The sequence below is a fragment of the Clarias gariepinus genome, chromosome 3 (genome assembly GCF_024256425.1).
Source record: "Clarias gariepinus isolate MV-2021 ecotype Netherlands chromosome 3, CGAR_prim_01v2, whole genome shotgun sequence".
Taxonomy (NCBI): Eukaryota; Metazoa; Chordata; class Actinopteri; order Siluriformes; family Clariidae; genus Clarias; species Clarias gariepinus.
Window position 1 is genome coordinate 45,453,874 of NC_071102.1, and position 21,202 is coordinate 45,475,075.

The following is a 21,202-nucleotide window of genomic DNA, read 5'->3' on the forward strand; positions in this document are numbered from 1 at the left end:
TACATGTGTGTGTGTGTGTGAGAGAGAGAGAGAGAGAGAGAATGCACGTGCCAGTGCACGTTATTTTTTCCATCTAAATTAATTATGCACAACTCATTACCCCCTCCCCCTGAGTAAAGCCTGCGACCAATGGGGCAGTAATGGAGCAATTTGGGACGAGACCCAAGTTCCCAATCCTGTCGCGTCCACCCACCCCTCCTTCTTCCTCCAGCGCACGCTCGCTTCTGCCAGGAACGGTTTTCGTGATGAGCGCGAGCGCACGCACATTAAAGCGCAAACCCGCCGGGCCGCCGCAGAGCTCGCGCTGAAGAGAACACCCCTCCGTCAGCTCTACCCCCCCCCCCCCATCCCCCCTCCCCGCCTTTTCGTCTTCTTTTTCTCAGCGGGAATCACGGAGCAACACAATGGGGAGATGGATGGATGGAGGGAGGGATGGAATGATGGAGGGAGGGCGCGCAAGGGGAGATCGGATTAAGTAGCAAATCAGCGCACACACACGCTCTCTCTCTCACACACACACACGGCACATTTAGTTTGCATTTGGATAGAAGTATGTTAAAAGCTACAGGGTTGCTGATAAAAAAAAAGAAAAGAAAAAGTGTTTAGGTCTGTATTGGCAATGGATGATGATGAGGATGATGATGATGAAGAATGAGAAACAGGTTGCCATAGTGCATGTAACCCCCCGCAATCCATCTGAACTGAAAAGTAAAAACTTCCTAAACGTGTATAACCCATAAGCCTTTTATTGTGCATATAAAGTTATTAACAAATGCAATTATATAGCAAATTTAGAATAAAAATACCAAATAATAAACAAAAATAGATCAAACACTCAGTGTATTCTGAGAGGCCAAGAGAATCACTTTCTGTGTGAGAGAGAGTGTTTCTGTTTCTTTTTTTTCTCTTCATGCTTTAGGTTAGTTTGGCCTGTTGTAATGAACACACACCTCTCATCATCTCATTATTTTTTATTTGGAGCTCTTTGAACTTAAAAAAGAGAAGGGAGTACAAACTTTTGTAATGAATTGTAATGAGTGCTAATATAGTTATTATAGGTTTTATTATAGGTTTTTATTTAAGGAACAGTTAGTTCCTTCCAAGTAATCTGATTGGATAAGAGCTGTCTCACGAGATAATGGACAGTAACAGCACTGGGATGTTTAACTCGCGTTAATCGTTAGTTGGTCTGTGCGATCAGCAGTACTGAGGACAGAGCAGCTGCCTGCCAACACCCACATTCAAAACCAGTCACAGAAAGACTTTTAGGACACACATCTGATAACGTTATGTTCCATGAAACAACACACCGGTTTCCTTGCGCCTCTGAACAGTTTGTGTTCTTTTAATCACAGCTACAAAGCTAACTAGCTTCTAATACAGGGCCGAATCCCAAATCTCTCTCCAACCCCTGATCAAGGGCACTAGTTAGTGTGTAAAGTTCCACCTAAAACCTATTTGGGATTCAACCCTGGAACCCAGAAGTTACCTGAGCTGATATTCTAAAGTGGAACAAATAAAAATATAAAGTAAATCTCGTAAATTTATCAGGACTGTCCACCACCTCCATGGTTTATTCTCCTCACCTTTTGACAACATAGTACTGCTAAGAATTTTCAGTTGCCAGCTCCACCAGTCACGGTTAGTTAAATCCGCCAGACGTGGAAGGATATGTGTGGGCCGGAGGTCACATTAGACTTTCTAATTGTCCATCTTTTTGACGGGCAGGGTCGTAAAGATTCTGTCATAATCTACTATTCCACATCATTTTAATTTTCACATTTTCTAATAGCTTTTATTTTACTCACATTTTTATCATAAACTTATGGGATGAGAATATCGCCCAAATTATTCATGTATTTATTCATCAAAAAAACAAACAAAAACTGACAATTTAGTGTTGTTTGTGTTCGCACTGACAGTGGAGACAATTAAAACACAACCATTTTTGCCAGAACCGGCAGATAGAAACAACGGAACCTACATAAATGAACTTAACTAACATTATTTTTTCAATCACTGTTCTGCACCCCCGGTTACTCATGTTAGCCTTTCTACAGGTGTTGCAGAACATTTTGACATTTTGCTCCTTTGGCTACTCGGCCACGCAATCTCCTGCTCTCTCGGTACTCCCCCCTGACCTCCTTGCCGCCGCCTGGTTGCCTCGTAATAGCTGTTGGTGATTAATTAATTTTGTTTGTGTCATTTAATGCATCACTTCCTCTTTTTACACCTTTTTAACGATATCACAACTATTTGGCTGTTTGAAGAAACTTCTCTAGCTCGGTTGCGGTGACAAAGACGAAACAATACAAGATAATTGCTAATTAATAAGCGCAGTCACCATCAACTGGACAGGCATGGGAATTGCAGTTACAAATTTTAATAAAACGCTCACAGTGTTAATCTGTCAAAATGACAGATTGCCCTCAAATTTTTCCCGTCACTGCTTAAATGCGTTATTGAAGGAAAATATTCGGTTAATGCGACCTCTGGTGTGGATGGGCCATAATAAATGGTTAAAGAAGCAAATCATAATGTGTTGAGGATAAATGGTGGTTGTGTAACTGTTGTATAAAAAGCAATATCACACTTGAGTTAATGCTGTTGTCCACAATATCAGCACGGTCGTGATATCTTCAGTACTCTGGCTGCACCCGCGTGCCTACGGCTGCATCACAGCCGTGCTGATTCAGCATCACGGCACAACTTTAAATATGAAAATGCCTCAACTGATACTTAATATCTCTGATTCACACGTAAAAAGGAAGGGGGGGGTAACAAATCAGGGGAAAAGGAACAGACAGATAATAAAGGAAAAGATAAGCCAAAAAGAAAATGATAAAGTGGAGATAAGGCAAAAGGAAATGATGGATGGATGGATGGACATAAGTTAACTTAGAAGTATGAAAAGAAAAGGGATAAACATGCTTCAAACATCTAACAACTACAGATAGATAAAGAAAGTAAGCTAAGCAAAAAGGTAGATCAACAAAGCAATAGCAAGTCTACAAAACCAAAAAGAAAAGAAAGATAAATGAAGACATGGACGAATGGATGGATGGCGAAAGAAGTAGAATTATAGCCACAAATAGAGAAAAAAAAATAGGAGCAAGAGATTGGTAGATAGCTGGAGAGATAGAAAATCCCATTAGTAGAATAAAAGGATAAAGCAAACAAAAACGGAAAGCAAAAAAGGAATAAAAGGTAAAGGTCAAGCAAAAAGAAAAGTGCAATGAAAGACAGTGAGAGAAGAATAACGGCTTTATCTTTCATTTTAAATATGCAGAGTGCGTGGGGGAAGGTAACCCCGTGACCACATACACACACACACACACACACACACACACACCTTCTCCCTAGTTAGGCCCCAAGCGAGACCCATTTCCTCTCCCAGCTCGCCTGATTATGGCTGTAAGCGTAAACACCGGGCCCGGTGCAGGAGAGCGCGCGCACTGAGCTCCGGTAATACAGCGGCGGCACACGCGGGACTGTTCTTTGTTTGAACTCCAGCCGGTTTTACTGCTGCACCGGTTCTCCGCCTCGGCTTTACGACGGCTTTAATCCTCCCCGCGCGCACTAACGCCGCCGCGCGTGGACTATTTCCTGACGTTATTGTCTCCGTTATTGTCTTTAATCATGTGACTGCGCATCGGTCAGCGCTCAGGAGGCTCGCGCGCTCAAAATAAACACTGGAATTAATTCCCCATCGTCAAAAAAATATTTCTCAATGCTTTTATTCTTCAACTTAATTATCAATTCTCTTTCACATGTTCTTTCTTTAATTATATTCTCGCATTTTTTTTCACATATTCTTTTTCTTCTTACTTTGCTTTCTAATTTAACCCTTTTTTCTTTCTTTCTTTTCTTTTTTTTCTATTTTTTAACACACTTATTCAATCTTTTCCTCTTACTTTTCTTTGCTGCCCAACCTTTTTTCTTTCTTTCTTTCTTTGTCTTTCTTTTTTCTTTCTTTACTTTTTTGCATTCGTCTGTCTCTTTTTCTTTCTCTTTTTTCTGACACACATCCATTCTTTTTCCTCTTACTTTGCTCTTCCACCTAACCAATCACTCACGTGCTCTCTCTCTCTCTCTCTCTATCTATCTCTATCTCTCTCTAACACACTCGTCTGTTCTTTTTTGTTATTTTCTTTACTGTTTTTCTCTCCCTTTCTGTCTATTTATAATTCTTTTTTACTTTCCTCCCTTAAATCCCTTTCTATTTTAGCTTCTTTCTAACTTTCCTCTATCTATTCCACTAGTCCTTCCTTTATTATTATTATTATTATTATTATTATATTTATATATATTATAATTAGAATAAGAATAAAAATAAACTGGATTGTCGGAGTGAAACATGGAGTTGAAGTGGGCTGTAACTCGATGAGTCGGTAACTCGTTTTCCCGGGACCGCGCGGCTGTTTTGTCCGTCAGGCTGCCGACTTATTTTGTTTACACTCTCTCTCTCTCTCGCTCTCTCGCTCTCTTGCTCTCTCTCTCTCTCTCTGTGTTTTTTTTCGCGGGCGTCGCGCGGAGGTTTTTATGGTAATTGCGGTCCCCCCTCCCCGACTGGCCTTCTGGGTAGGGCGCGCGTGAGTGAGAGAGAGAGAGAGAGAGTGTGTGTATGGTAGTGTGTTTGAGTGTGAGTCAGGAGCCAGTCTCGCGCGCGAGCTCGGAACGAGCAGCAGTTTTTCTGTCTCTCCGGTCGCTCCGCTGCGCGTTCGGGATCTCGCGCGTCCGCAAACCCGGGAACAAAAGAGCGCGCGCGGTGTGACGTGAGGATTTAAAGGAAGAAGGAAATAGAGAGAGAGATATGACCGTCGGGATCGCGTGCTCTTTACCGGCGCCGGTATATCCCGCTTTGTGCGCGTGAGGAGCGCGGAGGCAGTGCGGCGTGTGTTCGCCCCCGGCATGGCACCGCGAGGCGCGGGCACACCGAAATAGTTTGTTGTGTGTATTTGTGCTTGTTGTGTGTGTGTGTGTGTGTGTGCGCGCGCGTGTGTGTAAGAGTGTGAAACCGCCGGAGTCCAAAGGGAAGTACTCTTCTCGCGTTTCTGCGCTCCGCCACATGGACTCGCGCTGCGCTCGGACACAAAGGAACGGCACCGGAGCTCCCTCTCTAATTTTGGGGAATTCAAAGATGCGCGTGTGCGTTGCGCGCTCTCGGCACCGCGGTGTCCTCTGAGCGGAGACTTTCAAGTCCCGAGGACGGAGACAAAGTCGCGCTCTCACTCGGCTACTCTTTCATCTCGGATATTTTTTTCTTTTTTTTTTTTGTTGTTGTTGCCCCGTCCCGACACGGCGCTCGCGCTCCGTTCGTCCTTTGTGACTTCTCTCTGTTGAGAGCAGAGAGAGAGCGAGGAGAACATCGCTCGTGCACCGGATTTCACACTCCTCTCATTCACTACCGGTAAGAAGTTCTGAACTTTTTATTTATAGTGTGCCTGTGTGTGTGTGTGTGTGTGTGTGTGTGTATTAGTGAGTGCGAGTTTGTGCTTTAAACGACGAGTTCATCTCGTGCGCTTGTGTCAATTAAGGATTTATGGCAATCGCGTGCTTCAATCAATGGTTGTACACTTCAAAAAATAAAAATAAAAAGTTGTTACATTATTAACCTGTGTGTGCGCGCTGCTTTGATTGACTCGCGAGCATTCCGGTGACCGGGTCCGACACGAGCTTCGCTTCGCTTCACTTAAGCACAGACTTGGCGTTCTCCTTCCTACCGAAACGTGTGTATTTCCGGGACCTGTGTCGTTCAGGAATTATTCTCTGATATATATTTTTACATGCACATTACGGGACTTTCCTCTTAGCTGACCTTTGTGGATTTTATTCAAAGCGAAAACACGCCACGGTTCCGTGGAAGTGTCGGCTTTCTCGGAAATGCACGTGTTCTGTTTTTCACGTCAAGTTTGGTCGGATCACGATCCACGCTGCATTTCGTCTCTCTCTCTCTCTGAGCGTAGATACGGCTGGATTTATTGATTTGAAGCCTCGCCCTTTTTTTCCAGACGGTAACCTCACCTTGTGCTCGCGACTTTGCAGTTAAGCGCTTTTGGAGGTCACGCGCGTTCACCGCCATTTCGGGTTTTTTTTTTCTCTTTTTTTCCGGGTCGTTTTTTTTTTTTTTTTTTAACAAACAAATCTTTTTATCTATGTTTTACTGACCCTCGGTGTTGTGGAAATGACAGTTTTATATTTTACCTTTATACATGAGAAACAGCAGAAAGTCAGTTTACATTGCGTTTAATTTGTTTTTTAGGTCTCGGAAAGGCACGTGCGAGGAGACAAGAATCGCTGTTCGTTTATGTGAAAGCTTTTGCGTGGTCTCGGACGTTTTTTTTTTTTTTTCATTCTTTCCTCCTCTACGTGAGCTGTCTAGCCTTTAACATTTGAAGTTGTTTGTCTCGTTGTTTTGCTTGTTGTTTGTAGCACCAGTACTTGTTTGTTTGTTTGTTTGTTTGTTTGTTTATTCCAGAGTCCTGTCTTCTTTTCGTCCATCAAACTCCGTGCTTTTTGCTTCTGTTGGTAACCTCTGAAACCCGGCGTCGGCTTCCCACGTAACGGGAAACAAAAAGCGCTTTGTGAAAATAAAGGCACGTTTGATAGCGTGCGTGTTTTGGCGTCTGATCTCTCCAATAATCCCCAGCCCGTGGGCGCGAGATTGGCGGAAAACGCATCATGTCGTAATTGCACTTTGCACGATGCGTCCCAAACCGTCCAAAAAAAAAAAAACACTAGCAAGGCGGATTGTCTAACAGACAATGTCTTCAAAATGGTACTAAGTAACCTAAATTGGCTGTAGTTCCGTCACTGTGTCAGTAGTAGCACCGTACTGTATTATTTATTATATATAAATATTTCTTTGCTACAGGTGTACATACTATTATCCTAGTCCGCCTAGATGTAGAGGTCACGCACAAGATTTAAGTTTTTACCTTTTCGTAGCACTCTACAGCTCTGTCAGGAAAGAAACAGTACTAGTACCAAAGGTACCCTTCCTCGTCACCTCATTGTTGTGTTTTTCAAAATAAATAAATAAATGATTTGCAAAACGCTTAAAAGGACAGAATGTGTACTCGTAATAGTGCCATATACAATTTCCCTTTGGGGTTAATAACATCTGTCTATCTTTCCCAGGTAAAGTTTAGAACTGTACCCTTTCCCCTAATAGTGTATGCTTGCGTATAATATAAAATAAAATAACTTTCTATTTCGGACTTGAACTCGGTCTTATAAGACGCTTGAACAGGCTAGATAGGTTAGATTGTGTTGGGTTGTTGTTGTTGTTGTTTTGCATATCACCATCAATACCACACCCACTACAACAGCACACGTTTTATATGAACCCTTTCCCACTTACGTAGATCATGGTGGACCCGGGGTCTGGCAGCGGACTGGAGTGTTTCAAGCACGTAATCACTGAAAGAACACTAGAACAACACCAGCAAGAGGAAAAAGTGATGAACAAAATTACGCGAAATAAATGCGTTGATAAACACAATTCAGTTTTTATCCGATCTAAAGACTAGAAAGAGAGAGAGAGTAACTACAGGGATACACACATCGGCTCAAATTATTTAAACCCACTATGGTCTGATTAACAAATTACCAACATGGTTCGTGTAAGAAAGAATCGTCAACTACTTTTAACGTTGTGCTTAAAGTTGATCGTATCGACAAGCGTCAGTTTATCATCACGGTGTCGAGCTGTTCGCCAAAGCCGATGACGTGAAGCATCAAAACATCCTAATTACAGCCGGAAATCATTAATGGTTCAAGATCAAAACCAAATGTTGTCGCAGATCGTGTTGTCGCTTATTTAGACTTTTTTTTTTTGCTTTTTGTAAGTGTGTTGTTTACGCTACTCCTTCTAATGCAAAATGCATCTGTAAAATTGTTATTGTTTACACACGTCTAGCATGGACCTCAGCCCGACACTACCGTGCAAATAACGAATAATAAGGAATACCTTTAGATTAAAAGTTATAACTATAGCAATTTGTTTATCATCGATATATATCAAAGGATTCTGTCTGTGTTTGCATGGGGGGGGGTGTACAATCTTTGTTCTTCATTCCTCTTTATTCTGCGTGTCGTAAAGGCAAGATTCATCAAGCACGTGCGAGTGCACCATTAATCAACTTGTGTCTGGGGTAAATAATACGTCAGAGTGCGTGCATAATCGGCGTTGCAAGCCAAAAAACGAGAGAAAGAGAAATAGACAAGCAAACCGGGTCGCTGGTGAGACTTGCGTCACGCCGCTGAAGCGTGGGTGGCCCGGTGCGGCGCGGCGCGTTGCTCAAGAGGTAAAGTTCCACGTCAGGTGTCGTGACCGCTGGTAATCCCAGGTCCGCGCGGCTGTGGAAAAATAAACAGGCCGCGCAGTGTCTCTCTGTCGTTTATTTGGTTTCTCTTGGCCCCCTATCCATCCCCCAGCTTTACCCCTCTACTCTGTGCGCGCATATCGCCTCCTCATGCTCTCCTGCCCTCCCTACCCCCCTCCCTCTCCACACACACTATCCGGATTTGTTTATTTATAGCGCGGGCGGCTCAGCGGGGAACTCGCGCCTGGTTGCATGCATGTATGCACGGGGCTCCGCATGCACGCCCGAGACTTTCTCTCTCTCTCACACACACACACACACACACACACACACGCTCCCCCAAAAACTAAAAAGAAATTTAAAAAATGTAACAACCAAGAAGTATTCCACTCGTACGTTATGAGCGGAGTGGGGCTTTTACCGGATTCATGTTTGTGGAAAAAAACAGGTCCAAGAGGCCGAGGTTCGTCTGATTGATCGATTGATTGATTGATTAAAAGAAAGGCCAAAGGTCAAAAGGAATGGGGTGGCTGTGTGAGTTCTACGCAGGGATTAAAGCTCGCCTTTGTGTTAATGGGAAGTTTTTCAGCTTGAGGAACAAACGCAGGAAAGGAACGTGCGTGTGTGTGTGTGTGTTTACTTTTTTTTAATTTTTCAACCTGGTTTTATTTCTTCTTCTATTTCCCACTAAGTTGAAATGCAGTTTGTTCTTTCTGTCTGAGCGGAAATATCTCTCTCTCTTATACGCGTGAGAGAGAGAGAGAGAAATGAAGCGCGAGGCGCGGCGGGGGACGAGTTCACCTCCTCGCGCTGGCGCGGATCGCGTTTCAGAGCCGAGCTGGCTCGCGCCGCAGACGTCACGGGTTTTGAATGGAAGCCTTGCCTTCTCCGGGACGCGCGCGGGCCCCTCGGGACGGCAGCGCTGAAACGCGAGAGCTCGTTCCGTCTCGTCTCGTCTCTCATCGCCTCGCTCCACTGCCTCCCTCTCTCTCTCTCTCTCTCTCTCCCTCTCTCTCTCTCTCTCTGTGCCGCAGCGGGAGCGCCCGGAGCGACGCCTACGCATTGTTTTCTTTTCTTTCTTCTCGCTGTGTGTGTGTGTGTGTGTGTGTGTTTAACAGCCAGCGCGAGGGACGGAACACCACTAGAAAAAAAAACACCACATACAGTGCACGCGATGTAAGATAAAGATAAAGCATTTCGTTACCGGGTGGAGATCAGTTTTAATCTCGTGAGCGCGCAAAACAAAAAAAGTGTGCGCACGCAAAAGGGAGTGAGAGACTTTTAAAAAAGAGATTTTTAGTTCTAACCATACCGTGGGATTTTATTATTAGCATTGAGATGATGGTTTTTCGTTTTCGATTCTTGGTCATTTCTACACTTCTGATTTCACTGAATAAATCTCACCTCTCCTACACAGAACTCTCTATTACCCTGGTCCCCAAGCCCTGTCAGATGAAAGGTTGCTGTACAATACACCAATACAACACTATATATATGTTTTTTTTTTCCTTTTTGTAAGTGTGTTGTTTACGCTACTCCTTCTAATGCGAAATGCTTCTGTAAACTTGTTATTGTTTACACGTCTGGCGTGGACCTCAGCCCGACACTACCGTGCAAATACCGAATAATAAGGAATCCCAAGCGCACAGCAGTGTAATATACTCCACACACTCACAGATTCTTTTGACACAACTTTAATTATGAAGAATAGTTTTATTTTCATATTAATGAATTATTACAGAATTATTAATCATTATTATGATTTCTTGTTTTATGATTATTTCTACACTCCTGATTTCACTAAAATCTCACCTCTCCCACACACTTCAGACAGAGGGTACATCAAATAAATAAATAAAAAATAAAAACAACAACAACAGCTCTCCACCACCCTGATCCTCGAGCCTTATCAGATTAAAGTTAGTATCTAACCAACACTATGCTAACATTACACTCCTACCGGAGTGTCCTACACTCCATGCACTCCACACACACACACACTACGTTTTTTTTTTTCTTTTTCGAGACGGCGTCCTGTTTTGACTCGACACCGTTTTCAGGATGTAAGTAGTCTTGTCAGAGCGTGTGACCTTTACAGCACCATTAGTATGACGCTAGTTTGTTACACTAGTGTGTGTGTGTGTGTGGTTTTGGAAATCACCATGTCCTGTTGACAGAAAAAAAGGCTGAGAACCCAGAATACGTCACCTCTTAGAAACTTCTTTGAATAAAACCGCTGTCATATTGACCTAGCACGCACGCTCACACACGCGCTCACACTCGCACACCCCAGCACGTGCTCTTTCGCCTTCTTTTATAACACCAAAGCAGCCGTGGAGAGACCAGAGAGCGCTTAAGTGCTGCGAAATGAGACTTGGATGGCACACAAGAACGTTTCTAATGATGCGTGCACGTCCCGAGGTTCTGGAAGTTGAAGTGAAAAGTCTCCGTGCAGACATACGGACACGGACGCACACACGCACTCCAGGAAAATGCTTAGTGTGTGTGTGTATGTATATGTGTACACAGACACACAGACCTAGGCTCATGCACTGTTTCTGTGCACAACATGGAATATTGTAGACGTAAATATTAAAAAGAAGATTACAGAAATCACCCCAACACACACACACGCACGCACACGTACGCACACACACGCTCCCCTCCATCATGTGCGCTCTTCCGCGAAGTTGTCTAAGCTCACAAGCTGTGAAATGGTGGTGCCGCGTGAGCTGTCGAGACTAATAGCGTAGGAGCTCGCGGGCTCGGCGACTGAAATCTTTCCCCTCTCTCTCTCTCTCTCTCTCTCTCGCCTCTCAGCTTCCTGACAGCAAATTGGTTGTGCGTGAATAAATTACACTTTTATGATGAGAATACCTCAGTTAGCTATACAGTGTTGATTGCAATATTAAAAAATAAACCCAGTTGCACATAATTTATGAAAAAAGTCACGTCTTTCCCATACACACTCGCTGTCGTGTCTTCACGTGATTAGCACTGCTCAAACTATACGTACGATTCAAAACAAAAAGTATAACCTGTAGGCCAGCGTAAAAGACGGAAATGACATTTGGATGGGAAAAAAAACGAGTGTCTCAAAGCCGCGTTGAAGGTTTTAACACCCGAAAGCTCGAATCCCAAACACGAAGCCGAAAGGACCCTGCGTCTAGCCGACCGGCTCGCTCTTGAATGTGTGCCGCCGTTTTTGGCCCGTTCTCTCCGCTAAGGAGGCGAAGATCCCACAGGCGTGTGAGAGTCTGCACCTCTTCCTCCTCCTCCTTCCCCGTCACTGGGGTAGGCTAATCGTTTATCCAGGCCACTTTGTCCTTCATGGCAATAACCTCTTTTTCTATTTTTTATTTATTTTTTTCTCCTTCCACCATGACACTTGGCTACGCTTTTGGTCTTTCCTTCGCTTTTCTTGAAGGTGATTTCTCTCTCCAGTTGATGAAGGAGTGTGTGTGGATTGTTTTGTTTTGTTCCCCCTAGGGTGTGTGTGTGTGTGTGGTGGGCTGTGTGGAAACGGGTAACACACCCGAGACCAAGAGAATGCCCGAAGTAAAAATTAGTTTGTTGCTGGAAACATTGTCGCTTTTAAGCACAGCGACCCAACAACATCCAGAGGGTTTTGGTAGCGTATAGTGCATCTTCACATTTCTGTAAAATGACCCCCCTCTCCCCCCATACACACATACCTCAAATTTTTCTACCAAATGATCTCATTGTTCTGCGTTAAGCCTAAAACAATCACATGTTGAAGGAAATTCTTTGTTGCTTCTTTATAGCGCCGAGACTTATCTTGCTGTTATCTACTATCAAGTGTTAACTGCTAATCAGTACGCTGTAATACGTTTGGTTTGTTGCGTAGCTTTTTTTTTTTTTTTTTTTTTGCACTGACTGCACGACCGCAACAAGCCGTGAACTTTGAACTTCCTGCGAGCTCACCACAGCGCAGCAGTTTCACTTCTTACAGTGTTAAATGTCCGTGCACTGAATCCTGTCTGCGCTCTCTTTATTCGCAGTGGCAGAGAGCTGAACCAGTAGGTGGACTGGGGATTTGAAATCGCCCCTAGGTGAATGTGTAAATGATTTCTTTATTCATTTTTAGTTCTTTATGTGTGTGTGTGTGTGTTTGTGTAAGATGTGCTGAGGGTGTATTCCCACTCCGTGCGCGCCATTCCCATCATACGCCCCCGGTCCCCCTGTGACCCCGACCAGGATAAAGCACTTCTTGCATCATACATTTGTTAAGCCACGCCTCCTCAGTTTTGCGCAAGATTTACGAGGCTTCATGTGCCGAAATCCACACCTCAAATCTGGCATGTTTTACACTCTCTGGTCTCTTGCGTGCCAAGGTTTTTTTATCGCCTGTCTCGCTGCAGACACGGAACGACGCAGCTGCTCACACGCCTTCCTCGTGCCCTTGGCGCCTCCCCACGAGACACACACACACACACACACACACAGCCTTATAAACAAAGTCTCAACCAAAAATGTTTGTTGTTTAGTGAATTAATGAAAAAAAGGAGTGTGTGTAGGCTTTGATTGTTCGTTATTTGTAAATACCCATCCTTGTTCAACAGTCAAGTTGCACAATCGTTGGCTTGTGATATCGTCCTCAACGTGGCAACGCTTAGGTCTTGTTTTGTTGTTCTTTGGAATTCTTTTAAATTATTAGAATTAAGGCGTGAGGTTTACAACCGAAAAGTGCCAGACGTTTACGTTTTATATCCCACAGCTTTTTTTTCCTGCTCCTAGCCAGTGAAACCCCCGCCCCCCCCATCTTCTTCACATTGATTAAAAGTGTGTGTATGTGTGTGTCAGCAGGGGCGTAATGGATGCAGAAAGGTTACGTAAAAACATCCTGATGTAGTTTATTATACTGTTGACACACGCACCAAAAACTCGAGCCTGCTTAACAGGAAAACCTGGCAGATTCGCCGCAAGTTTGTTTGGAGTCTGGATGTAGAGCCGGGTTACTTTTAGGTGCCTGCGTGTGTGTCGCTTCTGCGATTGATTGCCTTCAAGCTGCATTTTCTTCACCTCTAGAAGGAGGCGAGAGATCTCCCGCCGAAGCAGCCCGGGACACGTAATGCGCTCGCACTCGTGCGTGAGGTCGTTAAGAGCGCAGAAAACGAGCGCGCAGGGGAGCGTGCGGCCGAGCGTTTCGCTCGGATTAGTTTTTAATGGACGGAGAGAGGGAATCGCGGCTCAAAAGGGGAAAGCTAGAATTTATACGGTGGATTTTGTGGCGTGCTCATGGGAATTAATACACTTCTTTTTTTTTCTTATTTCTTGTCCAGATCATGATCCAGATCCTGACCAGAAAGTGTAGAGAAAAAAGCACACTAGTCTAAGCAGGCCGTTATTATACCCGACTGTTTTTTATTGTGATCACGCACAGCGAGGCTGAAATGGCAGGCCACGAACCCTCCCTGTTTAAACGTTCTGGCCTTGTTGCTACACGGGTTGCCATGGAAGTGACGAAAACACTCCAGCAGCGAGAGGATTTTGTGCGCATGAGGCCGGAGCCCACTTTGATTGATGAGACCGGGGGCGGTCTGCCTCCCTCCTTCAACGGCAGCGGCCGAGACCGCATCTGCAGATAAGAGCCCCGGGTCTGCCTTATTGAAATCCGAGGGCTCTGTAGAGCCATCAATAACGGAGGCGCGGCTCGCAAGCTCAACAAAGCTCCGCTTTTATGTCATTGCCAAGCGGAGGGGCTGGGTGATAGCATCTTTCCCTCAGTGGCGCTATGATGAAATTCCCCCTTCTCCTCCTCCTCATCTGCGGGCGCCGGGCATTTTGTGTGTGTGTGTGTGTGTGTGTGTGTGAGAGAGAGAGAGAAAGAGCGCGAGTGAGTGTGTGTGTGCTTGCGTGCATGTGTTTGTGTGAAGGAGAAGGGTGAGCAGTGCACGGCGGCATTCCTTATCAGAGTACTTGTGACTAGATAACGATATCACGTGGTCAGAATCCTGCTCCGCAGCCTGGATAAGGGCCATGCGAACGCAGGCGTCTGTAGCAGAGACAGTCAGACTGAGGCCTGACCGGAGAGACTGTTTGCTTTTCTTTTCGTTTTTTTCACTTTTGTACTGAGCACTTATTCCGTCCTGCCAAAGTGGTTAAAAAACCTTGAACTGGAACTTTGTGAAAACCCGTCTGTGTGCGTGTGAGAGAGAAAATGAAAAGAAAAAAAAAATATATATATATTTTTTAAGGAAACCTAAATGGCAAGAATTGTTAAATAAAACCTATATAAAAATTGAGTTTACTTTGTTATATTGTAATAAAAATATTTCACTTGAATTTTATTTTTTTCTCATAGGAAGTCAATCGAGGGATGTTGCTGACTAGAACATCGGCCGTGAACTAATCAAGCAATAGAAGTCGTGATTCAAAGCATGGTAAGGTGCTTTTTTTAGACTTCTTATCACATGCATCATAAAAAAAACTGCATCCCTAGATTATATTCCTTTCTTCATCGCACTCCCTTTTTAACTGCCGTAATAAAACATGCGCTTTTCCACCCTTCCTGTCGTGCATCAGTCCTACATATGACATCCGTTCCCCGCTCGTTGTTTCCTGGATTATTTACGTACAGAGGCAGTAGGGATCCGTGTAATTTAAGTCAAGTCGGCCTTTCTAGGGCTTGATGGTAAGACGGAGCTGAGATGTCTGCTGGGCATCATTGACAGCATACATCAAAGCCCGTCTGCCCCCGCAGAAACCTTGGAGAGGCCAACTTTTATGAACAATTTCCCTTTTGTGACCTTGACTACATTGTGCTGGCTATAACATTCAGACTTAAGCGTGGGGAGGAGGGAAAAAAAATCGCCTTTGTGACTTATTTAAATCTGACTATATGTATAAATAGTGTATGTTGCCCTTGGTGTTGATTATGAAATTGAACCACAAAAACTTTATAAATCTCATCATATCCATTTACTGTAAATTTATTTGAGTTAAGAATTTTGTGGATGAACTCTGGCTTTTTGTGTCTCTCTCTTTCAGGTGGATGCAAGTGCAGCCTGCAGAATGAACCCACTCACAGCACTTGGCTTTGATCGGAGCAGCCTAATGCGGGAAAGCCTCCACGTCCATGGAGGAATAGTTTATCCGCCAGGAATCCGGACCCTGCCAACGGAAAAAGGATATGTTGGTGATCGGATGCCAGAGTTACTCTATAAACCTGATGTGACGCTGGACAGCAGAAAGGCCACTAATGGCTATGTTGGACTTTATAAAAGCTCAACACCCGGGCTTCAGAAACCTCTGGTTGTGCCTGGAGCTGGGGCAGAGGCTTTGGGCTTGGATAGACGTGTCGGACCTGTTGATAAGCCCTCTGACCTGGGATTAAACGGTGGCAGCAGCACTGGCTACCTGCGTCTCCCATGGACGAGCCCTTATCATGAGGCAGGACTGTATCCCTTTCTAGACTCCAGCAAGTATGCTGCTTTGAACATGTACAAAGCGTCGTTTATGTCGCAGCCTTCACCGTACCTGCCCCAGCACCTCGCCTACCAGTCGCTTTGTCCCGGGGCAGGAGGGAGTGCAGCAGGTGCTGATCGCTTGTTCTATCTGTCGCCTTATCCCCCGGCCCCCATTTCGTCCACACTTGCTCATCCTTTACGAATCCCAACAGCTACGGTAGCTCCTACGCTGTCCCCTCTGGTGCACCATCAAGACAAAACCTTACAGAGTATTGGCCCAAGGATTCACCATGAGCCCTCTGCGTTTGGGCAGCAAGCCTTACATCAGCAAGTTCAGTCCCACCACCAGGCACAAAGTGAGCGTCAACACTCGAGTGGTGGAAATACTAATAGCAGCAGCAAGTCTAATCGAACTCCTTCTAGCAAGTGCTCCAGCAGCAGTAGTAGTACCATTAGTAGTAGCAGCAGCACTGTTACTAGTAGTGCGACCATAACCAGCAGCTCTAGTGCCAGTAATCCAGTAGATTCGAGCCCTTCTCTGGTGATGCAGGCACCCCGCCCCACTGCACGACCCTCCAACCCCCCTGGTGCCCCCCCACCTATAGGGGACAGCACGTCAGATTTTCAAAAGAACGTATTTCGCAGTCCTGCGTCCTCGTTATCAACACCACCCACTCCAGCAGTTTCCCATCCATTCTATATATCACAAGAGCATCGCTCCCCACTAAGGTCTGCTAGTCAGAAGCCTAAATCTAAAGAAGGGAGCTCAGAGCAGCAGAGGAGTGGAGGAAGCGAGAGGAAAGGGTGTAGTTCACCCATTAAAACCTCAGCTGAAAAACCTGTACAACAGGGGCCCCCTACCAAAGACCCAGCAGACAAGCCATTAGACCTGTCTGCCAAGATCATGGATTTTGAAGGACCTCCTAATGGATTTCCTCCAAAGCTAGAAGCTTTAGCAAACCTGGGCTACTCTCCCAACTCTCGATATGGACTTCCTCCAAGCAGAGAGCTTCTAAAAGAGACTCTTTCTCCCTCATCATCTGCTGTCAGCACTTCTTCTAAAACTCCAGAGAGGCCTGAGATTATTAGCACTTTACACTCTTCCTGGGTGGTGCCGAGCACAACGCAGCCACCCTGTTCCGAATCCAACCACAACAAAGGTGCCACAGTCATCAAAAATAAGAATCTGGAGCATGTCATTTCACAGCCTAGGAGCTCTTCATGTCCGAGGATTGGAGAACCCAACAACGTTGTTGTATCAAACCCTCCTCCTCCTGTTGTAACTACAACGTGTCGTCCATCATCTGCTTCTCCATCTCCTAAGATTAATGGAGATTGGCCCAAGTCTGCACCTACCCCACCAGAAAAGGGCCAATCCACTAATCGTGGTAGCAGCCAGCTATTAGCCTCAAAGCCTGTGAAGACCCCTAAAAAGTCAGATACGCCTGAAATTGGCTTCAAACCCCAACAGTCTCACCTAGAAAATGGACATCCTCCCCCTCACCTCTACATGACCCAAGGAGAAGCCTACTTGCCCACCAGCTTGGCATATGCTAACAGATACCTTCCATACACTGTTCCAGACAGCATGTCACTTCCACACTTGCAGTTGCCCAACAAAGGACCGGTGTACCCCCATCCAGTCCTGCTGAACACCAACAGCTTGTATTCTGCCCGTTTGCCTCACAAGTCTGGTCTACCTTATGGAATACCATCTAGTCATGGAGAATACGTAACCTACCATGATTCACAAGAGATGATTCATCCCCTGATGGCTTCCCACTTGCCTCTTGACCCGAAAGTCAATGAGCTGAGGTCCAGGCCTCAGGATAAGTCTTGGCAGCATGAGGAGTCTTACAAACAGCACAGTATTTCGGACACAGACACACGCTACACGACTGAGAGGGAATCCGAGGGGCCAGAAGTTTCGAGCTGTAAACCTCACACAGTGAGCAAAGACGACATCATCTGCATCGACCTGGTCCAAGACGACACAGATGGCAGTCCTGAGCCAGACAAGTACAGCACTACTCCTGCCAAGCAGAGAGAGCCTACCAAGCCAGCCGGCAGCGGGACAGGGGATGGGACGAGGAGTGCTGGTAATTCCAAAGCGAAGGAGCCAGAACTCATGCAGATCCTGCGCTCTAGCCAGCCAGTTGAATATAAGCCAGCTGAGGCTGAGCGGCGGCCAGATCCCTGCAGTCCTCCAGAGCCGCAGGAGCGAGCTGAATCTCCTGGGCAAAGCCAGGGCGAGGAGAGTTCCAGTGAGCCCAGCCCATTGCCTCCTTTGCTGGAAGAGCAGACTTTGCGCTGTGCCAGGACCTCCGGTGACCGAGTTCGACCAGACGCCACAAATTTCAAACCCGATAGGCACCACGCCATCCGGCAGTATATGGATCTGGGCAAAGAACGAGAAAACATGGAATCTCTCGAGGATGATGAAGACGGACATGGGTGCTCAAAAAACAAACGCTCCAGCCTGGCTAAACGGATCGCTAACTCATCAGGATATGTGGGTGACCGTTTCAAATGTGTCACCACCGAGCTTTACGCTGATTCCAGTAAATTAAGCCGGGAACAGCGCGCCCTGCAGGTAAGCAAGACAAATTTGAGATCTTAGACAACAAATAACAGTGTCAGAGTGTACTTTGTGTTAAGTGGTTTGATGACACTTTTTTTTATGTTGTTCCAAAGAAGACACTTATTCTTTAATTTCTCGGAAAAAGGCCAGTCACTAAAATTCTTTTTCGTTTTCTGAAATCCCAGCGCTAACAGCTGTAGTTGCTCGACAAGCAGTTCTTGCATCAGATTGTCACGCTTAGTCATATTGAAAGCCTCAGTAATTACGGCTGGCTGTTATTCACACACCAGCGCCCCTCCCCCCACCCCTCTCCCCTTCCTTTTTTTTTTAACACCCCGCTGCAAGGCTATTGAACAGCGGGCAGGTTTTGGCGGCAGCCGTAAGGGAGGGGAATTAACACGGCGCTGGGTGTTTTTTTTTTTTTTTTGCCTGCTTGTGGTATGTGTAATCACATTCACAACGTACCATCTAGTAGTACAAGACCTAAAGACCTGGGAGGGTGTGTGCGTGTCACTGATATAAGAGTTGTACGTAGATGCGCATCATCTTCTACCCCTGCCTACACACAAACACACCCACATACACACACACACACACACACACACATACATACACACACATCCCAGGCTTGCTGTGTGCGCAGTGGCAGCCCTCCCAGCTTAAGTGAAATCCGGCCCATTCATTTCTGATGGGGGAAGATTAGAGGTCTTCAGTAGCAGAGACGAGTGCTCTGCCTGGCAGTCATTAGTGCGCGCACACACACAGTGCAGTCGGATGGGCAGTAGGTGTTTTAACAAACGCCAAATTTTATTCATGCCTTTTAAAAATATAAAGGCTTTTTTTAAAATAAAGAAAATAATTTGCGAGTTTTGTTTAACATATGATTAATGATATATGAATGAGTATAAAACAGCGTCGAAGCGATGGCCCTGTGCTTTTCTTTTTCCTTTGTTTTTGTAATCAATGTTTCTGTGTTAAATGATTGTGTTTACTGGGAAAAAAATGATTTTGAGCACACGTTCTAATCACTTAGATCGAAGTCCTATCAGCAGAGGACAGTAATTTCAGTCAGCCAGCCGCTAACTGGGAGGTTAGTGCTTTAAATATATATCTATAATTATTATTATTTATTTTTTTTTAACCATTGCTAATCAAAGGTGAAATGACTTGGTAACACTTGGCTGCGTGCATCGCGCACAAGGTTGCGTAGCGACTCAGGTTTCATGCACTTAGGGAAAACGAATCCTGTGGCGTGACTTTGACTTTTTTACTGTTTTTTTTTTTTTTTTTTACTTTCCATATGCAAATGTCATGATTTAAAGCGTGTTTAGCCTCGCGCAAGGGTTAGCGGTGAAGTGTGAAGAATTTGCATTGCATGTAGTGTTCCTGGTCATGGATTTTGTGTGTGTGTGTGTGTGTGTTCGTGTGTGTGTGTTTGTGTATGTAGCGGGCAATGATGCGTTTCTCTGAGCTGGAGCTAAAGGAGAAGGAGGGATGCATGTCTTCCAGCACCGGGCCATGGAGAGAGCGAGAGAAAGAGCGAGAGAAGAGTTTGGCTGAGAGCCAGTGTGGCGAAACAGAGTGGGAGCCGAGCCAGCGCTGCTCCAAACCTCCAACAGAGCACAACGGTAACACACACACACACACACACACACGTGCACACGCACCACATCACAACCCGTGTGACGTTCTTCAGTCTCGCTTAATGAGCAGGGGTGTAATCGAAAAAGCCTGCTGTGTTTATTCGCCACCTCGAGTTTACCATGAAAATCCTGGATTCTAATTGGTCAAAAGCTGTTGATTAATTCACACAGGTTTACGGCGTTGGTTCTGACGTTTTGACACGTTGTGGTAAAAAAAATTTTTTAGCACAAACAGACGTTTACGGAAGGAGTCTCCAGTATCAGCACAATTGTAAAGCTGGGATTTTTTGGTGCATTTTTTTACCTTTTACAAGAGAGTTTAAGGTCAGTGGTTTCTCACTAACATACTGGCGACAGGACGACCGCTTACAGCAGCTTCAACATAAGCGGGAACAGGAACGAACGGGTTTTGCAGACAGGATCTAACGTTCCTATAAAAGTGTTAAAATGACGATGCGATGATATTCTGTAATATATAAATATATAGATATAGATTACGCTAGTTCAACTAGACGACATTCATTGAGCTTCACAGGTAGCAAGAATGACTAGCATTTCAGTCACTAGCATGGGTGCTGCACAAATTAGCATCATAAACAGGGCCATGTCATGTAGGTAGTGTAACTGCAGAATCCCAGACATTCAGAAACACAATTGTCTGATCCATAAATGCACATGCTTATTCTCACAACTGTCACAACAAACTGGTACAAAAAGAGAGCGTGTCTCAGTAACCGTTTGTCCCACTATGTATCTCGCAGTCTGTCTCCCTGTCTGTCCCGCTGCCCGTCTCCCTGTCTGTTCTCCTGTCTTTCCCTCTGCCTGTCTCCCTGTCTGTCCCGCTGCCTGTCTCTCTGTCTGTTGTCCTGTCTGTCTTTCTGCCTGTCTCCCTGTCTTTTCCTCTGCCTGTCCCACTATCTCTCTTCCTGTTAGTTCCTCTGCCAGTCCCACTATCTGTCTCCCTGCCTGTCCCACTGTCTGCCTCCATCTGTCTCCCTGTCTTTCTGGTAGCCGCTGTTTCTCTCTCTCGTTTCTCTCTATCACTACCCGTTCATGTCTCTCTCTCTCTCTCTTTCTCTGTCTCTCTCTCGAGAAAGGGACAGTCCCTTCTGCTGTGGCTCTCCACACAGTAGCGCCAACCCAGCGCGGTAAACAGCACTTCCTCCCCCGCCGCACTCAGACAAAAGACCCACACGCACACACACTCTCGTGTGCACTCTT

General features: G+C 45.3%; 1 protein-coding gene across 2 annotated transcripts in view; it reads left to right on the forward strand.

The window, feature by feature from the left end:
* Positions 1-4,459: 4,459 nt before the first annotated feature.
* The window catches only part of bcor (BCL6 corepressor), a 46,115-nt gene continuing 29,372 nt past the window's right edge, over positions 4,460-21,202 (forward strand). The window contains exons 1-5 of one of the 2 annotated variants that reach the window (XM_053491865.1): positions 4,461-5,410; positions 14,653-14,731; positions 15,339-18,350; positions 19,372-19,428; positions 19,786-19,966. In XM_053491865.1, the coding sequence (XP_053347840.1) occupies positions 14,729-14,731; positions 15,339-18,350; positions 19,372-19,428; positions 19,786-19,966 (3,253 nt within the window). In that variant the 5' untranslated portion in view covers positions 4,461-5,410; positions 14,653-14,728. Of the gene's footprint in view, positions 5,411-14,652; positions 14,732-15,338; positions 18,351-19,371; positions 19,429-19,785; positions 19,967-21,202 lie in introns of both variants that reach the window. The other variant, XM_053491866.1, reaches the window with a different exon arrangement.